Here is a 20,293-nt window from a genome sequence, read left to right as displayed (position 1 = left end):
AATGTGCTAAAAATCACCAGAACAACATTTCAGTAAACAACACAAAGCTCAACAGCTGGCAATAAAAGGGATTTAGCCACCAACTTGAACATCAAAATTAATGTAAATATGTCTTTAAATAATGCATTTTTAAAATTAGCTCTTCAAGCAAGTGGAAACAATATCTGAGTAATTAATGTCTTAGTCGAATGCTTGAAAATGTAATAACATTATTGTTTAGATGCATAGTGACTGACGGCATTCAGATCAGAGTCCCTCTATAGATGATGGTCCAAAACCCACTTCTGCCGGTAGTTTTAGTCCTGTAATATTTTTTTCTGTACCCCTTATTGTTCTATGCTCCCTCTAACATTTCTGAACCGCGTCTGTGTGTCATTCTGCTTCTGAACTCGTATTGTGTTCAGAAAATGCTATAACAACAGTTTTTTCCCTGCTTGTGTTGTTTCCCTGGGGCATGGTAGATTAAATATTAATGTTGTATCATGTCCTTTGTGTTATATATCTTTTTAAATGGTTTGAACTCTTCAAAATAATCTGTGGAGAAGGGGATGATTGATTTTGCTGTTCTTAATCACAAGAAGCTCATTTTCACCACTTGCTATATTAATCCTATGGTTAACCCACTCATTTGTATTAATTTGCAATCAAGGAACTTTGTTATACACCTTCAGACATACCATCACATCAGGATCATTGCAACAGTCTTTTTGCTTGCAGAAGATACAATTTTAGCAGTACACCACTGGCTCCCTGTTTATTTTAAAATTAAAGAAGTAGGCTCTTACATTTAGAGCTGTACACGCTCAGACACCACATAACATCAGGTTTGGTTTTAGACTAAAGGTGAAATTTTGTGTTTATTATTAAATCATTTTATTTCTTGTTTTGTCCCATTTTTGTGTAGTTTTAACCTGTGGTGGTGTGATTATTTTTGGAAAAAATGCTTTAAAAACTTTGCTTGGTTGTCCCTTGGTGGAGTTTGAAGTTTTATTTCCAATCAACATATTAAATCCAGTTCCTTGTTCCACTTCTGATGGGTTGTTTTGACAAGATAAACACAAAAACACTGAAAGGGGTTCTGCTGGAACAAAAAGGTTCTGTTGAGAATCAAGTTTGTGTAGACTTGGTTTTGAATGTTTGATGCGAGTCTTGCAGGTCTGAAGCTCCTTTTGTTGCTCCGGAGTCTGGACCACCAGGCAGCAAGGGTGGACAGTGTTCGGCAGAAGTTCACAGAGGATGGATGAACGCCTTTTAGTTTCTGCCTAAAGGTACTCAAAGGACCAGAGCACATATACAGTTCTCTTCAATAACATTTGTAGGGTTTTCCACAGACTGTATGGAATCAGACACACACACAAACAGTAGCTGATGTGCCTTTAAAGAACATCAAGGTTTTGCTGGGTTATGGAGAATTTTTCTGGTCCCGTGAAGCATGAACAACAATGCTTCCGTTAAGGAGGGTACTAGAGGTCTCAGGTCCAGCTGCTGGTTCTGGTCTTAGTACTGGAAGCTCCTCTTGGTCTGAATGTCATCCAGAATTTGCTGCAGCTCTTCATCCTCAAAGCGACCTTCCAGACTGAAAATAGAAGCAGAACTTTATTCTCCCAACTGTGAAGTATGGGAGCAACATCACCTGCAAAACGGTCTTTGTGTCTCTAAAATATATTTTTGCAAAAATAATAACTTAAACAATAAAAAAATACTAAATAAATTATCTACAGTGTTTTAATGCACAATAATTTCAACAAGAACATTTCTAACAATATAGATTATCATAAAACTACATTTATGGGATTAAACAATCTAAAATAGTACCCTGATTCAGATTAGGATAATTTCTCTTCAAATTAATTCAATAATTTCTGCACAAGAATCTGACCTAAAAGTAAAATAATGGTACTTCCACGTTACAGAATACATCTCCATGGTGACCAGACAACAATTTACTGAAAATCCCACATCTCATAAAACCATTCATGTGTTCTCTGTAATCTTATGTCGGGTGAATCTTTTCACAGATCGGTAAACAGCGGCCTTATGATTTGTACGAGAACAGAACAGGTGTGGTTCAGTCCAGACTCACCTGGGGGTCAGAGCTTTAGCCTCCTCTGCAGCTTCAGGACACAGATTTGCCAAACTGGCCAGCTCAAATTTATGGAGCTTCTTCTGCAAGAGTAGACTGAGACGGACAGAGATGCGATTAGGACCCAGATAAGGGCCAGGGATTGGGACCAGAAGGGGCGGGCTTACCTGCGCACAGCGGTGATTGTCTCACGGTTCTTGAAGCGGCTGAAGCGGGCCGTGTAGTTGAGGGTCTTCATGAAAACCTCAGACAGCTCCTGCTCGTCCTCGGCGCTCTCGTTCTGCTGCTTCCTGTGTTCCAGCAGCATGTGGACCTCCGAGTTCAACAGCGTCTCGGAGTTTTCAAACTCTGCAGACAGCAGTCGGGGGCTGGTTAGTCACCAGATCTCAGTTTTACTTCTACAGAATATCAGCATTTTCATTCAAAGAAAGACTTATAACAGTCACCGTGGTCTGGAATTCAAGGCAGGGTGGTGTCTAGAAGCAAGCTAAGCAAAAATCCTGAATAAATGTAGGCTAAACCATTTTAGAAAGTGTCCAGGAATTATGATGTTAATCTAAAAGAACCAAAAATCCGCGTAGAACCAAAGCAGATTAGATGATCAAGTGGTGAAACCTGATGAATTTTGTTTCAGACATTTTTTTTAAGTACTCCAGTTAAAGACGTGATTTGTGTATCATAGCCAAATGTAATGTTATGATTTGTCTATGAGGAAACAGTTGTTTTTTTATTTTAAAGAAGAATTTAAAATTATGGTCAACTCTTAAGAAATAAATAAATACCTAATTACATTTTGATTAATTGAATTTTTGCAAGTTATATAATGTTATATTCTAGAGTACTGACCAAACATGACCACATAACCATCTGTCACTGAGAAAAACATAAAATCAGACTTTTTGTTTATAAATCTGGGGATTGAGCATTTGAACAGTGCAGATGAGGCTGTAAATGAAAATATTCAGAATCAAACGTGATGCTGCTAACATATATCTCCCCAAATCAATCCGAGACCATCTGCTGAATAAATTAGTAACCTGTTTGCATTAAATTAAATAATTTCATTATACAGTTAGTTTAAGAAACAGTGTTGTTATCTAATTTGATAATTGTTTCTTTTATTTTGAACAAACGTGCTTATTAGATTTGTAAGAAACCCAGACTTCTTTTCTAGTCGTGAAGTGTAAACGAATACACAATCTTTTCCGAATAGCGGGCTAAAAATTACTTTCAGAATAACTAGAGTAAATTTATTTTAAAGATAAATACGACAGTCCAGTATTGTTTATGTGCGCCACCTTTGGGAAACAGTAACTGTGATGCGTCTTCTTCGACGTCTCCCACGTGCGGAGTGGCCGAGCTTCCCGCGGCCGTCATGTCGAGCCACAGTCAGGGTTGCAGCGGAGCGCGGTACCGATGACTTCCGTCAGCTTCTCTCACAAACTTCGGTGGGAACGGGGGAACGCTAACGGTGTAAAGAACAACGGCACTTGAGAAACTTCCGGTCACAACACAAATCTACTTCCGCCGCGTTTCTTTTTCTGCTTTCTTCTAGTTCTGTGTGGGTAGCATCTATCAATTTGTGTGACGTTTCTGCCACCTACTGTCCTGGAGGATGAAGTGCATGAACTCCCCTCAAACGCACTAATAGCTCTGTGTTGTGTCTTCGCAATCCAAAGTCTAAAGAAGTACATTTTCAAATAATAAAAATCATCCAAACAACTTTTAAAGTTAAGGTTTGGATTTGAAAAACTGTATTTTTGTATTGAAAAGAATGAAGCAATTAACCATTTATTTTTTTGGTTGCATACATATTTTTTTATGTTCATAAAAGTACATTTTAAAAAAACTAAAACCACTTTTTAATATTTCTTGAACATATTTATTTATATTTTAATTCATTCAAATTAATAAAAAAAACAACAGTAGATATTCTTTTCACCTTTGTAAAAGACAATAAGGGAAATTAAAACCCTTTTGGATTTATGTGCTTATTGCTTGTCCTTGTTTGGCTTTCTTATCTTTTTATTTGATGATGTAACTAATTTGTTTGTTTTAAACCAGGATTCATCAACCCTGTTTCTCGAGGGCAGCCGCCACTTGTTTTGCTGCTAACCTTGCTTCAGTAAAAGCTGGTTGACTAAACACACCAGATTATTATTAACCTTTACTTAACCAGGGTGGCTTCCATTGAAATATAAGACCTCTTTTTCCAGGTGAGCAGCAATTACTGAAGCATGGTTAGCTGCAAGGCAAGCAAGGCGGTAGCCCATGAGGAACAGGGTAGGTGACCCCTACCCCAAATGTTATAACCTTTTTATATTTATGTGAATCTGTTCCTAAACTAACATTTGTAAAGTCAATTTAAAAAGTCTTGTGTGCTAAACAAAGCTTAGACATGCTGACATTTTTTGGTCCCTAATATTGATTTTTACTTTATTTACCTTTTCCACTTGCTTTTGAATCTTATCCTGACATGTTAATATGTATGTGTATGTAAAATATATATAAAAACTATATATAAAATATATTTAAAAATATGTAATGTATTTTTTAGGATAAATTATGCAGAGGAAACATTGTGGAAAGGTTTTGAAAGAAACACCTCGGAGTTTAGCTGCATCTTCAGTGAAGAAGTTTGTGCCAAAGGATGTTTCAAGTCTTTGTTTTTTACAATAAATATGAATTACATTTATTTTTTGGCATGAATAAAACCAATAACTATACAATGTTTTTTTTTTTTTTTTTGCTTTTTACAGACTGTCCTTTCAAAATAAAAGACTTCCAGTGTCACACTAGAGTATTACAATTGAGCCAATGTACTTGTTTTGAACAATGCAACACAAAAATTGTATTTTCTCTTGTTTCACTGTAGTTCTTCTTTGGCAAGCCATCATCCTTTTCCCTACTTACTACTGTTGTTAAGTCAATTTATCCTAAAGTTAAAATCTAAAGAAAAGATCTGACTTTTTACCAGTGTTTTGGTCAGTATTTGTAATATGTGTGCATTCTGGAGGAAGCATAGAGTGAACAAGGCCTCTTGATGACAGCAGGGATGGAATCTTAATTTATCTTAATTCTAGGTGCACCTCAGCCATAAATGGAGCCTCAGGTTGTAGACCACTCCCCTAGAAAACCCACAGAACCACTTCTTTGGATCCAAACAAGCCCGCTCCAGCCACACCTCAAAAAAAGCTCAAGATATCTGATTTTCCCAAAGGGACTGTAAATTCCTGCTTGTTTTGTTAAATCTGACATCAAGAGTCTTGTGGGAACTTTAACTGCCTCTATTGTCATTGAGAACCTGCCAGTCCTGGGTCGTGGCCAGGCCTGTAGAGGGCTTGTACCCTCCTGGGGGTTCCTCTCCCGCCCTGCCCAACGCTGTGCTGTGCCTAACATGGGTTTGATGCTTGTTTTGTTGGATTCCTGTGCAGATAATATCTGGTACACCTGGAGCCATGTGCACCTCCTATCAATAAGGAGCTTCAGGCTGACTCAATGTGCTCCAAACTGGGCACAGTGGACATGCTGAGGTTTCTGCTAGCCCCCCAACAGTGATGGTTGGATAGATTTTGAGGGGAGCATTTTATAGCAGAAACTAGAGTATTGTTGGTTCCGACTTCCAAAAATCTTTCCATGTGTTCTTCCAGACATGTTTTCTGGTTTTGGAGCCAAGCAAAATTCAACAAACTGCCCTGTACCCACAGAGACACTTTGTCTTTAGCTTCTTAAGTCACAACTGCCAAAAAGTAGATGAAGGTAAAAAATTGACACCTGTACAGGACATGCAAGTGGGCTGTAAAAAAAATTAAGGTTGTAGATTGCTCTGTGAATCCATAGAGCGAAAATGTTTTTCTAAGGACATGTTGTAGGGGACAGGTTGTAGAGAATATTTATGCAACATGTAAGGAGAAGTAAGGGTGAAGTAGGTGAGACATAAGTGAGTCACACGGATATTTCATTTTCTCAACTTCCACAAACCCTTCGCACTCTGCAAGAAGCCGGTTAGCAAGGCCCAAGTGATAAGTGTGTGCAGCCTGACTGTTAGAAATTGGGAAATCAGACAGTCAGAGCATTGTTTGTGTGGGCATCCTTGCATGTCACCGTGCATGCAGCATTCGTGCACGGTTAGGTTTTGCACCTGTACCAACAACAACTAGAGTGTGGTGCAACAGCATCACAAGTATGTCATAAGTGTGTGTAACTTACATTATTCTTACAAATACTTCACAATACATTTACCACACATCCTCCAATGGTGTGCTCCATGTTCATGATGTTTCTGAAGCTTCAAGGAACTGCAAAACACATCTGCGCCCCCCCTTAAGATGCAGCCACACCTGTCTAAGACCCTACAAGTGCTGAACAACCCAACGCCTTTGGGTCATGTGACTAAGGCTTTAGCCTTGCTGCAGGCTGGTGCACAGCTTATTGCACCTCCTCCCTGTTCTTATCAGGACATCTGTGGAGGGCAGAGTGGTCCAATTAGTCCCTAAACCATACCACCACCCTGGCTCTCAGTCCTTTGAATTCCTCTGTCAGGCTGGTCAAAGGAAGCTGCAGCTTGTTGGACTGCTTATTGGAAGCTGTACTGCTTAGACTTTTTGGCACAGACTCTTGCACAAATATCTGTGTATGTACTGTATAGTGTGGTATTCAAAGCCGTAAAAATGAATATTGGGATTTCATTCATCAGCAGTGGTGACAGTATTCTAGAAAGTATACAGTGCTGATGAATCCATACCCTGACTCACCCACTGCTCATAAGCAGGTCTTCAGCTCCATGTGGACTGACTTGTCCTTCAAAGTATTGTCAAACACTTTCCCAAAACTATTCTCTGCTTCTTCGACACTGAAATGAAGACCAGGGTGAGACAAAGTGGAGATTGTCCTGAATGTTTCTTCTCTTCAGAACTATAGAGACTTGAACTGAGCTGGATCGCATATCATTCTAGTCCATTTCAAGAAGGAACCACCGCCATTAGCCCTGGTGCATGGTGGTCACTACAGTCACTATCATTAAGGATAAAATAAATCCTTTTTAAATAGTGTATTTAATATTGGAGGTGCAGAGGTAGAGCGGTCGACCTCTGATTTGAAGATCGCAGGTTTGGTTCCCGCCCTGCCCGCCAATGTGTCAAAGTTTCCTTGGACAATATGGTCACAGGTTGGTGCTAATATTTAGCAGCTGAGCTGCTATCAGTGTGTGAATGTGTAAGTGGGACTGTGACTACGCCATTTAATATTTAGCGCTTTATTCTAAAATGTTTCCAGTATATTAGAATCCAGATAAAGTAAACAGAGAAATCAATAACAATAGTGTTATTGTTAGTGGAAGTAAAAAAAAAATTGAGATTGAAAGAAAGGCAGTGTGTCAAAATTCCCATACATCTCAGGTGTGGCAGCTTGCTTCCCCATAACGGTGAATGAGCGGCTTTGTTCACTTTCTCACAGAGGAATCAGCACTTTCTGTGGATTAGAAAATATATGTCATCAAAGTACTGCATGATCTCACATCACTTTTTTAAAAAAATTACTTCAACTTGTTGATTACAGTGCAGAAATCTCAGGGTTTATCATACAATGCACATTTAGAGGCTCAGTGTGATCGTTGAACACATTGCAAACACATAATCAAGAGCAGTTTAGGATCAGTGAACTTAAAATAATTATATTTTAAAAGTGTATTATAGAATAGAATGCTTTATTGTCATTAATCATGGTATAATCAAATTCAGGAACAGTTCTCATTCGCGTGGGAGGTCAATCCAAATAAAATAGAAAAACAGCAGATTAAAACAAAATTGTGCAAGAATCAGACAAATGTGCAAGGATCAAGGAATAATTTACACAAATCCAGTGGCTTATGGTATAAAATACCTTCAATACAGTGACAGGATTTGAAAAGAAACGGTCCCTGAGTCTGTTTGTTCTGTTATAAATCTTATTCAGTATTTTTGTAAGGTTTGGAGATTTAGTTTGAATATTGGCGTAACAGAAATAGGCGGTTATAAACATAAAAATTGAAAAACCTTAAGTTCATTCTGATGTTTTAGGCGTGAGTAATGACCATAAAAAACTTTTATGAACTAAAATTCACACTAAAAAGTGCAGTGAGCATTCACTGATAGACTTAATCAACTTTTTGATTTAATGGAGATTTCTATTATCAGCGTCTGTTGCATCACTTGAGATATTAGTCCTCACATGATGTTAAAGCCTTGTTCTCTTTTTCATTGCAGCCTGCTAAATCACATCTAAAAAAATGAAGGTCAGGAGAATTTGCAAAGTTCCTTTATTTTCAATTTTTTAATATGTATATTTTAAAACATCCCACCAACTTCTAGCACATTTTTTAATTAAATTTAATGTTTTCTTGTCTTTTTTAATATAAGCTAATGTCAATCAAAATCAAATGTAGATGTTCTCCCAAATAGCCAAGAGTTTATTTATTTTTACAAAGATTTATATGGGTTTTCAGTAAAATCTAAATGTAATTCAAACAAACACATGGTTGAGAGAAGCTGTGATTTCAGCACAAAGTTCTCTCCAGGTTTTTAGCCAAACGGGGAGAACAAATGAAACACACCTAAGACTCTGACGAGCCCTGCAACAGACTTGTGAACTGTCAAGAGTGTACCCCACCTTTGCCCAACATTGGCTGGGATAGGCTCCAGCAACTCCATGACCCGGTAAGGGATGAAGTGGGTTTACATGATGGATGGATGGAATGTTTGACAACTAATAAAACTTTTTTAAGTTCACCTTTTTGTATTATGTTTTTCATCCAGCTGTCCACACTTCACTGTTTGCTAAAAATCCAAGTCATCTGATTAAACATCTCAGATGTGTCAGAGGGTTTCACATGAACAGTGAGTCAGTTCCTGCTTCCCGTAACGGGCATGTCTGTGGACACTTTCTCACTCTTGACAGGTACTGACTTCTTCTGTGAATGAAATCTACAAAAACACATACAAAAGTGCAAACATTAGGTCTGCACTACATGAATTAAGTACAAAAATCTGTTTAAATTCTTTGAAAGTTCCAGCTATGATATAATAAACCATATACTGAATTATATATAGGCTACTAAATTATAGTTACTTTTTTATTTGATTGAAACATTTTGTTTTTGTACTTGGATATTTTGCACAGCACATTTTTTAAATGGCCTTTTATTTTTTAATGGCTTTCTGAATCTATGTATTAGCTACACAAATTCTATGAATTAGCACAAAGATGCAAGAATCGTTTAAGTGGCCTGTTGTGTCTAACTGACCAAAGAGCAGGAAAATGAGCAGAATCCTGGAATTATTTACAGCAGGCATTAAAAAAAAATATCAGAGGGCAACAGGAACAATAAACCACAAATAGAAAGGATTCCATCACTAGAATATATATAGGAACTATATAGGCAGCCAACAGTATTCACATTGACGCTGTTTACCCCAAAGATTCTAATAAATACGAATTTCTTATTTAAGCAAAATAACAGCAGTAGCATTTAAAATCAGATCTTCAATGCTGAATATTGTAAATAAAAATTGTTCTCTTATGGGTCACATTTTATGTCTTTATCAATGTGTAACAATTATAAGAATAAAAGTATTAAAAAAATTAGCTAGTTTATCAAACTAAATTTTGTTAATTAAATTTCAAAACATCTAACACCAGAATCTCTAAGTTGTTTGTGCATATTAGTACAAAAAATGTTTTTGAATTGTATGAACTCAAAGTTAAGAATTTCTTGCTTAAATAAACACATGGGAATGCATCTACAGCTTGGGGTGTAATCTAAAACAAATAAAACCAAATAATGACTCTTTAGATGTCTAAAATTCCAACTTTTGTTTTGGTTTATTGATTCATATTTTCTTTTTTATTTTTTTTAGCTGGGATTGGATAAGAGAAAATAACATTTACAAGCAGTGGCTCTCAACCTTTTATTTTATTTTATTTTTTTAAACCATGTACCGGGGCTGCACGGTGGCGCAAGTGGTTAGCGCTCTCGCCTCACAGCGAGAAGGCCCCGGTTCAAATCCCGGCTGGGACCTTTCTGTGTGGAGTTTGCATGTTCTCCCCGTGCATGCGTGGGTTTTCACCGGGGACTCCGGCTTCCTCCCACCGTCCAAAAACATGCTTCATAGGTTCATTGGTGACTCTAAATTGCCCCTAGGTGTGAATGTGAGAGTGAATGTGTGTGTGTGATTGAGGCCCTGCGACAGACTGGCGACCTGTCCAGGGTGTACCCCGCCTTCGCCCTTCAGTAGCCGGGATAGGCTCCGGCACCCCGCGACCCCGAAAGGGAAGAAGCGGTCAAGAAGATGGATGGATGGATAAACCATGTACCCTCTGCTGGTTGTTCTGCAAAGTAGCTACTCCTGAACAAGCATCAGACAGTTTTCATATGTAGAAAAATAAATCATAATGTTAAGCAGATGAAGATTGCAATAATATGTAAACATTTGAGCAGTATTCAAATGAAGGAATATGAATTATATATTTTTAACATCTAATTCATTTTTACATTTGTACTTTGGAATTTGCTTTATTTAATTGAGTACCTAAAATTTTTAACAAACGTTATTACTTTGCGTAGACATTCATTGCTGAAAATTGAAAAATAAAAATCTGAATTAAACTGAATAGATTAGTGATTTTTTGACTTATTTCTTGGGAAATGGTAGCTAACATTTTCTAAATGTTCTTTTTATATATAGGTAAGTAAAAAAACCGTTTATATAAAAGTTTCTCAAAAAGCTTTCAAGTGTTTATCTATTCGCGAACCACTATTAGAAAAATGTAAAAAGAGACAAAAGAAAACTAAATCGGAGTTTTTAAACTCGGCGGCTTCCGTAGAAAGACGTAGGCGGAAGCACATTTCCGTGTCGGGGTGTGTCCATGGTCTAGTATATATCTGTCAGAAACTAAAGGCTTGGTGCTCAGGTTTACCGAGATAAGTAACTCCCTGACGCGGCAGAACAAGCGACTGGCAGTAAGTAAATACTTTAGACTTTTTACTTAAATAAACGAACTCGTTGTTAGATGTTTTTTTTTATATTATTGAAAATTGACTAAAATTCCATCTTCGGTGTGTGTTAAACACATGGACAAAACAAAGCTGCTGGAAAACATTTGCATATATTAACATGAAAATGAACAAATACAAATACCTTCAACGCGTTTCTATGCATATGTGAACAATCTATTTAATTTGATTAATCCTTTATGTGGTAAAAAAGTTTAAAAGTACACCACAAGAATGAAAGGCATAGAAAAAAATCACTGTAGTGATCAATGTTTTAGGGGAGTAATCACATAGACAATGAGTCTGTTTGAATGACCTTAAAATATCATTTTTAAAAATATTTAGACTTAGACCATGTGTAATGTGTTTTGTTGTAAACATTTAGTCTTTCATTGTTAAAGTCAGCCATGTTTGCAGTTTTAGAGCTGTTCTAGAGGGATTAAAGGTCTGCAAAATAGGTTACATGCTTCTGCACTTCTTCATTTATGCAGAAGAATTATAATAAAGTAGGAATTAGCCAGATATATTTAGCTTTTTAGTCCCATTTTATGCGGTGGGTAAAAAATATAACTTTGATTTTTTTTCTGATGTTTACATTAACAGATCTGATTATTGTAAGTGTTCAGATTATTTTCAGTCATCAGGTTTTTGTGCTTCTGTAAACAAACAGGCACATTCTTCAGTTTGATCCATCAGACATTTACCTGATCTGATTACAAACAAACAAAAGGATGTGTTGAAGGTAGAACAGAGATAAAAAATGAATGAAATCTGAAAGTTTTTCCTACCTATGTGCCATTTTTTTTTTTAGATTATTTATTGTGGTGCATAGCACTTTGTGTTACCAGAGAAGTGCTACATAAATAAAATGGACTTGATTTGAATATTAGGAGTATTTATGTATTTATTGACAAATTAGTTCTGATTTTTAAACTTCAATTTGATTTTAATCCAAATTTCTCAGATTTTTTAGCATAACTTTTTTTACTCTTAATTATATCAGTATTAGGTAGTAAATGTTACATTTACGTTTGTTTGATCAATCAGTGCTTTGGGATGTTAGAATTTGTATTTTTAATGTGACTTTTTTATTGCTTTTAAGTGGACTCATTTCTATTTAAAAAACTGATCTTACTCAAGTTTTTACCATAAAATCTTAAATTTGAGGTCTAAATATCCCTAGCAGATTAGCAGGATTTGGGTTAAATCCAATTTGCACCCATCTGAATCATAATAAATAAAAACAATTTTATAAGATTAAAAAATCTGTGGCAATGATGTAAACTTTTTGTTTTTGTTTCAGGAAACCATGGCATCCCTCAACCCCGTGTCCAAGGCCAACACCAGCTTCTCTCTGGATTTGTTCAAGAAGCTGAGCGACAAAGACAAAACGGCAAACGTCTTCTACTCTCCGTTCAGCATCTCTTCAGCTCTAGCCATGGTGATGCTGGGAGCCAGAGGAAACACAGCCTCACAGATGAATGAGGTATGAGGTTTTTTTTTTTTGGTCTCCTGTTGGCTCACCTTTCAGTTTCCAAACACCTTCCCTTCTCCGATGAAAATGATGCATTTACTTGTGTTACGCGTCAAAGCTTCAAGATGCCGCGTTAAATCTGAGCCGAGTGGGAGCATTCATTCGCTCAGCTTTTTTTACAATGTCTCCACTGCGTTAGTTATTGCAGGAACAAGATCCATATTGCAAAACAGGGGGAGCAATAAAAAGCCGCTTACACTGACATATTCTGTGCATGTTATCAGTTATGTGTAACAGACTTGCTGCAGCCCGACTTCCCCCTAAGCCTTCTCAAAGTTGACTCATCGAATGCCTCATGGTTTGCCGTCCTGTTTATTTAAACTATTAACCCTGACAGACAAATGAACAGAACCCATTTGGCAACATTTTGTAGTTTGTTTAAACAGAACTTGTGGGGGATTTATGGGTGATTTTTCAATGCAAAGTTCCTCAGCGATGACATTTGTTTCCGTTGGTCGTTCTGCTAATGGCAGCAATAAAACAGGAGTTTCTAAGAACGGCTGCTGAGATAAAAGTTGACCCGAGATCATTCAGGATTTGATCAAATGTTTGCCGAAGCAAAGCCCCGCCCGTCTTAGTCAGGCTGTCGGGTGTGACTGTTTGGAAGAGATTTGTGCCACACCCACAATCCACTCTGATTCTGGAAGAAACACCCTTACATCAGTGACGATTTCATTCTAAATGAACAAAAAGGGACAATATTTTTTCTAATGCTTTTTTTTTCTTCATAAAATCATTTATAATTGCCAATAAAATAATAAGCACAAAGAAGGGGAGGGTTCTCTGCAAGAATTTAAAAAATCTGCATCCATGAACAGGAACAACAGCAGAGGTGCCACAAAGTTTGGACTTGTTCTTCCAAATATTTGCTCTATAAATCTTAGGATCTAGTAGCAATTTTTGTGGTTTTGCGTCCAAATAAAAAAAATCCACACTTACTTGAATGTCTATTGTGTGCCAACTGCAAAAGTATGTATTTTATGAATAAGTGGTCTTACATTTTAGCATTTTTTTTTTTAATTTATGATGTCGGTTGTGATGCATTAAATTAAATAATCAATAATTGTATTCGTTTTTTGAGTGTTTTCTTTTTTTTTTTGACATTGCTGTCTTTATTTTCCCATGCTGTATTTATAATAACCAGAGTTACTCTCTGACTGTGATTATCTGATCAAAATATTCCAGAGTCATTCTGCTTCAGCCTGGTAAACGACCTGGGACTTTAATAAAAGCAGGCTTTTGCTTTGCTTTTTTTGCACGTCAGGCTTTAATAGAAACTTTTGCTGTAAACTCATCTCACTACCAGCTCCAAACAATGACGGCTCGCACATTCCACTTCGTCATCCTCCGACACGACTGCTTTGTTGTCCTGCATGGAGACGACATGATGGAAAATCAGGCAGAGCAAGACCAAAACAAAAAATAACGGCGGCGTCAAAGCTGGTTTTATTGGGTCACTATTAACCCCGTTGATGCTTGAATTTACTTCACATATTTATTTATTTATTTTTGGTAATTTTCTTGCCACATTTGTTTGATGCATATTGACATCAATAAGCAAAGGGATTTAACCCTAGAACACTTTCACTGTAAAAACTTACACCATCACTTTTTACCTTTTATAAAATACCCAATAAAAAGTATTTCTCATAAAAACAGATCAAGATATGACAGCACTTTATAAATTAGAGTAGTTTTCTTTTATTTCAAACTGTGCTTTTGCAACAAAGTAGGGGAAAAAGCATAAGAAGAATCTAAGAACATGCTAGAAAATGACTGAAAAAAGGAGGAATTTGAGAAGAAAAAATTCCTAAAAAAATAAATAATGATGCTGTACACTTGACCTTTGGTCCACTCATTCCTGGGACGTGTGAGACTTCACCCAGGGACCCATGACACTCAAGAAATGCAACACATTTAAAATAATGTAAATACTTTTGCTCAGGTGAAAATCACCCGGCGATGGTGCTCCAGGGTTAAAAAAACAGCCTGATTCTTGGAGAAATGTCTAATTCAGGTCGCTGTAAACTACCCCCCCAGGTTCTCTGCTTCTCAAAGGCAGGGAAGCAGCATCCGCAGGCTAAAGGAGCGCAGCAGATGATGCAGATGCAGCAGACCCAGTCCAGTCTGCCTCCTCAACTGAAGGTTGCAGAACCTGAACGCTAACAGGGGGCTGGTGTTACTAACCCGCGGTGTGGTGGTGGCGGGTTCTCTGGAGATGATGGGCTTAAAGTTCTAGTTTAAATTATATTATGAAAACTGATACATTTTTTTGTTTGTGTTACAGGGTGTCTACTGTGACGTTTAGACCTTTTTTTTTTTTTTTTTTAAGAACATTTACAATCTACTTTAAGACCGGTTGATGGGGTCAGATCAGGATCCGCTTGTCTGGTTATTCATTTGCTTTAAGTTTATCCTGATTTATTATTTCTTTTACCCCATATATTTGTACAAAGAAAACAAAACAAACAGCCGGAGTCTGAGGTTTCTTGCTATGCGCATGCCAATTTTAAAGACCCACTCTGGTGAAAATTTTTTTTTTTTTTTTTAACATATTTCTGTAGCTTTTTTTTCTCATGGTGGAGGACATGTATAGAATAATTTAGGATTAAAATTGTAATTTCTTTATTCAAATTGTGGTAAATTAGGAACTGATAAAAAAATGCCATTGGAAAAAGATGTTAGTTTTGATGTAGAAATTGCAGTGGGCTGCTCCAATCGACAACTAGAACTATGCAGGTCGTCGAGTCGCTTTACTCCTTCAGAATCTACTGGAATTATTTTAATCGCGTAAACTGTTTAAGAGTTACAGTATGTTAAAGTGCTAACTAAAACGATTTACGACTACTTCACCAGTTGGCGCCTTGAAAACGTATTTTTATTTATAGAAACAAGACAAGAAAAATGTAAGACCCATTAAGACGATGTACTGCTTTAAGGCCTTGTTGGTTGTGTTTTCTGAGGTTTGTGTTCACCCATGAGCCACACAGGATTGCATAATTCAGAGGAATGTGTTGCTTTTTATGACAACTCAGATTTTTGACCTCTTGATACCTGGAAAAAAAAGTTTCATTCTGCAACATGATTATGTCGTTTAAAAAAGATGTGCTAACAGCGTGGTGGTGGAGGGACGGCATGTGGGTCTAAAAGTTTGGGTTTTTTATTGCTTATATATGATGTACGTTTTGTTTCAAAGTCTTAAAAAAAACTCAAGTTTTATGAATTGTATTTTCATTTTTGATAAAAGGATTTACTAACATTTTTTTTCCCATTTGAGGCTAAAAAGTTTGTTTAAAGGATTATAGACTAACATCAGAACTGAAAGTTTGGTGGCAGTTTTTTAATTTTTTGCCCCCTCCATTGCTTGGTTATCTGTGTAACTGTGGTCTATTTATCTCCACAGAGCCTGAAACTTCTGGACTCCAAGGATGATGTCCATGCCAGCTTCGGTCACCTGCTGAGTCAGCTCAACAAGCCGAACGCCAGTTATGCTCTGAGTGTGGCTAACAGGCTTTTTGGAGAGCAGACCTACCAGTTCATCGAGGTCTGTAAGATAGACTGGTTTTCATGTAAACAATAGGAACACTGGAGGAAATTTGATGAATGAGGAAGAAAAAAAAACTTTTTGTCTTGTCATCCATCCCATTTAATCTTTTACGAGGTTGCTGGAGCCAATATACATTTTTTTTAAGAATGCAAGGCCACAAAATAAAAGCATGGAGGCTTTTGTTGTTTTAGGACTTCCTGGGAAACACCAAGAAGCACTACAGCGCAGAGCTGGAGAAGGTGGACTTCATAAAGAGTTCTGAAGCAGCCAGGCTCAACATCAATAGCTGGGTGGAGAAACAGACACAAGGTGGCCGACAAACCTGAAAACACTTTAACAAAGACGCTTTACTCCACTCCAAAGTCCATTGGTTTTCTGCTGCAGATCTAAACATGTCTTTGCCCTAACCTGTTTGGTTTGTCAGGGAAAATCAAGGACATCCTGGTCGAGGGCGTGCTGAACGACCTGACCAGACTTGTGCTGGTCAACGCCATCTATTTCAAAGGGAACTGGAACAAGATGTTTGATGCAAAGGAAACTCGTGACGCTGAGTTCAGACTGAACAAGGTAACTGCAGCTGAATGGAGACCGATGAGGGGTTAGGGGTAACCAGGAGCTGTGTGGATGGAGGAGAATCTATGGAGCCCTGGATATGACATTCTGAAAAGAAGAAGGAAAAAAACAAATTAGCATTTTATTAACATTTTGTGGCCACAAATTTGCATTTTGTGCACCCAAATTTGGAATTTTGGTGTCTTCAAGTCCTATAACTAATCTGTGGCCTCAACATGCTAATTTGTGCACAAAACACTAATTTTTTAGCTCAAAATACTAATTTATGTGCACAAGATAAGGACAGATTGAGCACAAAATGCTATTTTTTTTATTTGTGCCACAAGACGCACATACATTGAGCACAAATTATGCACAAAATGCTTATTTGTGAGCACATTCCTGTGCAAAAAAACGCTAATTGGTGGTCACAAAATGCTAGTTTGTCTAAAATGCTAATTTGTGTCAACTAAAGGCTAATAAAAAGGTAATATCCATAAAATGCTATTAGTGTGCTTGCAAAATGCTCATTTTTGTAGACAAAAAATACTAACTTGTGGACCTACAATAAAACTTTAAGGCGAACATTTTTTTTATTTAAATGTCAAGTCCAGGACTCCGTAGAAAGCACTTTTCACATCTTAGGCAAAAAGACAGCAGAGCCGGTTAGGTTAAATACCAGGTAAATCCAGCGTTTTGTGTTATAACACCAAATTTGCCATGGATGCACCTTAGGATCCCCTGTTTCAGAAAAGAATGGAGGACATTTTTAAAGATGGCAGCCATACACTAAATTGTTAACATTCAATGTCTATTTGAGGGAAACTTACAGAGTGCTGTAAAAATATATTTTTAAATCTTAGATTTTCTCATGGCATACATGGAATTGGCTACAATCACGCCAAATTTGGTGCTTGTACCACAAAATGTACAACTATTTTAATAACTGATTCTGCTAAAATTGGAAGGAAAAACCAAGAATGCTGAAATACAAAACCAAGAAGTTTTTAAGTAGCTTCCTTGCAGTAAAAAAAATTATAAAATATAATTTACCTATACATACATGTATATTTGATTGTTCAGTGAAAATAATTGGGAATTTTATTTTAACAGGGGTTTTCAAAATAAAACTAAGTCTTTTATTTAATATTTTTGCTGTAGTTAGAGATTTCAATATAGGAATAATTTCATCAACGTCAATTAATTGTAAAACTAGAAAAAAAATTGTATTTCTTCCTTGTCAATTCACAAAAATGTATTGTAATGTCATGTAAACTTGTTAAAACAAAATGTAAAATTATCTGAATCCAGTTTGACTAGAATATAAAGAAAAAACTTCATATATTTAGTCTTTTTTTATCATCTATTTCTTTCATGTTGTCAACAAAAATTGACTCAATTGGACAGAAGGTAGTATTTAAATAAACCTGAATTCCAGCCCTTTTGAAGTCTTAGTACCATGAATGAATGCAAAGGAGGGATGATAATATATGTTGCCTATTAACATTTGATGAGTAAAGTGTTAGAACATTGCACTCTCCTTAGTTATTTCCTATTGAAAAACAAATTCCAGCACGTGATAGACGCCATGAAGGAAAACTTTTACGATCCTTAAAGATATTTAAGTATACTTGCTCCAGTTTTTTTTTTTAGATATTTATAACCCAGGTAAACAATAAAACTAAATCATATTTTATTATCTTATATCCTGATTCCTTTTTAGCCCTCATACCACAAACAGAAAATCATTTGAGGGCAAAATCGTCCTCGTTTAGCCTCTAATTTAATTTTAGAAACTTTTGTCTTTATTTTGGATTTCTAAAGCCATTTATTGGGCCGGTGTCTCATTTTTCCCTCTGTTGCTTTCAGAACACTAAGAAGACAGTGAAGATGATGTACCAGAAATCCAAGTTTCCTCTGACCTTCATCCCTGAAATCAACTGCCAGGTGTGATGTCATGTTTTTATGTTTTTGAGTCAGAAGGAGTTATTACTTTACATCTTGCAGTATAAGTGGGTTTATTTTAGTGTAAAACTCCTAATCTACAAACTTTGATGATCAGGGTTTTCTGATTTCCTGTTTTTTCAATTTTCTTAAAATATTTTTGGTTGCTATTTTTCCCTCTTTTGTGACACTTTTTTACTCTTTTATTTAACTTAAAGCTCAGATAGACCCAAATTTCCTGTCAAATGTTTAGTTTTGTTACATGTTCTACAAGTGGATGACCACCCAGTGTATTTTGTCTATTGCAAATACTATATTTTCAAACCTCTTTTTTTCTCCTGGTCCTGATTCACAGTGATTTGAATAGAGAAATACTCAGAAATGTCATTTAAATTTTCTTTATATATGTCCTCCTTCATGAGAAAAATGCCACCAGAATGTGTTAAAAACACATTTTTCATGAGATTTTCTTGCAGCTTGAATGAGTTTAGTCAAAAACACAATTCTCCAAACACATTCCTCTTTTGAACAGATCCTTGAGATGCCCTACAAGGACAAGGAGCTGAGCATGCTCGTCTTCCTGCCTAATGACATGGAGGACAGCACCACCGGCCTGGAGAAGGTAGGACTTTCCTGCGTTTGCACGTGGACTCACTAAGACCTCAGCGAAACACGCACAAAGCAGATGTTTGCTTTCTAGCTGGAGAAAGCCCTGACCTACGAGAACTTCATGGAGTGGACTCGTCCAGACATGATGAACGAGGTGGAGGTCAGGGTGGGCTTCCCTCGGTTCAAGATGGAGCAGAAGTATGACATGAAGAGCGTCCTGATGAGCATGGGCATGGAGGACGCTTTCAGCATGTCAAAGAGTGACTTTTCTGGTAGGAGCGTCGTTGAACTTGATACATAACTTAAGCTCGCGTTCTCCCAAACTGACAGTCTTCTTCCTCGCTGACAGGCATGTCTCCTGCCAACGACCTGGTGCTCTCCGAAGTCTTCCACAAGGCCTTCGTGGAGGTCAACGAGGAGGGAACGGAGGCGGCTGCTGCCACCGCGGCGGTCATGATGCTGCGCTGTGCCCTGATGCCAGCCGCCTTCATCGCAGACCACCCCTTCCTCTTCTTCATCAGACACAACAGCTCCATGAGCGTTCTGTTTGCGGGCCGTTACTGCGCCCCTCAGTGAAGTTCCCTTTAGCAAATCACACCTTCATTTCCTGTCTGTCAGAGTCTTGGGTTTAGTGACATTTTAAGAATCATTTGACACTCTGGCTATGTTCTGTGCCTTACTACGGATTGATATTTTTGCACTAATCTACTTATAAAGATGGATTGTTATTCCTGCTGCTTTCTTCTACCTTATTCTCTTCGTATCTAGTCAAGTTTATTGCATTTTACACGCGTTGTTTGCACTATTCTGCTCAACCCAAACCAAAGAATTGAACTTTTATACATGTACTTGGAACCATCATGCATTTTAAACTGGATAAAAACAATAATGTATATGAAGATTTTTGCTCGCTGCCATGTCACTGACATGTACTCTTTACACGTGAAATAAAAGTGTGCAGTTTGCTGAAGTGTTGTTTCTTTTTTGCTTCGTGGG

General features: G+C 37.1%; 2 protein-coding genes across 3 annotated transcripts; one reads left to right on the top strand and one right to left on the bottom strand.

Moving 5' to 3' along the window:
* Positions 1-958: 958 nt before the first annotated feature.
* On the bottom strand, positions 959-3,634 carry polr2d (RNA polymerase II subunit D). The gene is made up of 4 exons (XM_024280627.2): positions 3,382-3,634; positions 2,251-2,431; positions 2,084-2,179; positions 959-1,576 (listed from the first exon to the last, which is right to left on the bottom strand). The coding sequence occupies exons 1-4, from the start codon at positions 3,458-3,460 to the stop codon at positions 1,498-1,500; spliced, it is 435 nt and encodes a 144-aa protein (XP_024136395.1). The 5' UTR covers positions 3,461-3,634; the 3' UTR covers positions 959-1,497.
* Positions 3,635-10,918: 7,284 nt separating this feature from the next.
* Positions 10,919-20,267, top strand: LOC112151283 (leukocyte elastase inhibitor). Of its 2 annotated transcripts, XM_024280116.2 has the most exons (10): positions 10,919-11,078; positions 12,415-12,597; positions 14,686-14,790; positions 16,049-16,189; positions 16,384-16,501; positions 16,617-16,759; positions 18,614-18,691; positions 19,221-19,310; positions 19,389-19,569; positions 19,647-20,267. In XM_024280116.2, exons 2-10 carry the CDS (start codon positions 12,421-12,423, stop codon positions 19,871-19,873), a joined length of 1,260 nt encoding a protein of 419 aa, XP_024135884.1. In that variant the 5' UTR covers positions 10,919-11,078; positions 12,415-12,420; the 3' UTR covers positions 19,874-20,267. The 2 variants fall into 2 exon arrangements, with proteins under 2 accessions (XP_024135884.1, XP_024135885.1); XM_024280117.2 differs by lacking the exon at positions 14,686-14,790 and having other exon boundaries at positions 10,920-11,078.
* Positions 20,268-20,293: the final 26 nt, after the last annotated feature.

Source organism: Oryzias melastigma, linkage group LG20, assembly GCF_002922805.2.
Source record: "Oryzias melastigma strain HK-1 linkage group LG20, ASM292280v2, whole genome shotgun sequence".
In the NCBI taxonomy this organism is placed as follows: domain Eukaryota; kingdom Metazoa; phylum Chordata; class Actinopteri; order Beloniformes; family Adrianichthyidae; genus Oryzias; species Oryzias melastigma.
Note: the sequence above shows the minus strand (reverse complement) of the source record. Positions and strands in the feature narration are given on the sequence as shown.

Excerpts from the sequence above, each read along its gene's own strand:
- polr2d (XM_024280627.2), bottom strand. The coding sequence starts at position 3,460 with ATGACGGCCGCGGGAAGCTCGGCCACTCCGCACGTGGGAGACGTCGAA. Across the intron at positions 2,432-3,381 it reads ACAGTTACTGTTTCCCAAAG|AGTTTGAAAACTCCGAGACG; the intron begins GTGGCGCACATA and ends TGCTGTCTGCAG. Across the intron at positions 2,180-2,250 it reads ACAATCACCGCTGTGCGCAG|TCTACTCTTGCAGAAGAAGC; the intron begins GTAAGCCCGCCC and ends TGTCCGTCTCAG.
- LOC112151283 (XM_024280116.2), top strand. The coding sequence starts at position 12,421 with ATGGCATCCCTCAACCCCGTGTCCAAGGCCAACACCAGCTTCTCTCTG. Across the intron at positions 16,502-16,616 it reads GGTGGAGAAACAGACACAAG|GGAAAATCAAGGACATCCTG; the intron begins GTGGCCGACAAA and ends TTGGTTTGTCAG. Across the intron at positions 19,311-19,388 it reads GCACCACCGGCCTGGAGAAG|CTGGAGAAAGCCCTGACCTA; the intron begins GTAGGACTTTCC and ends TTTGCTTTCTAG.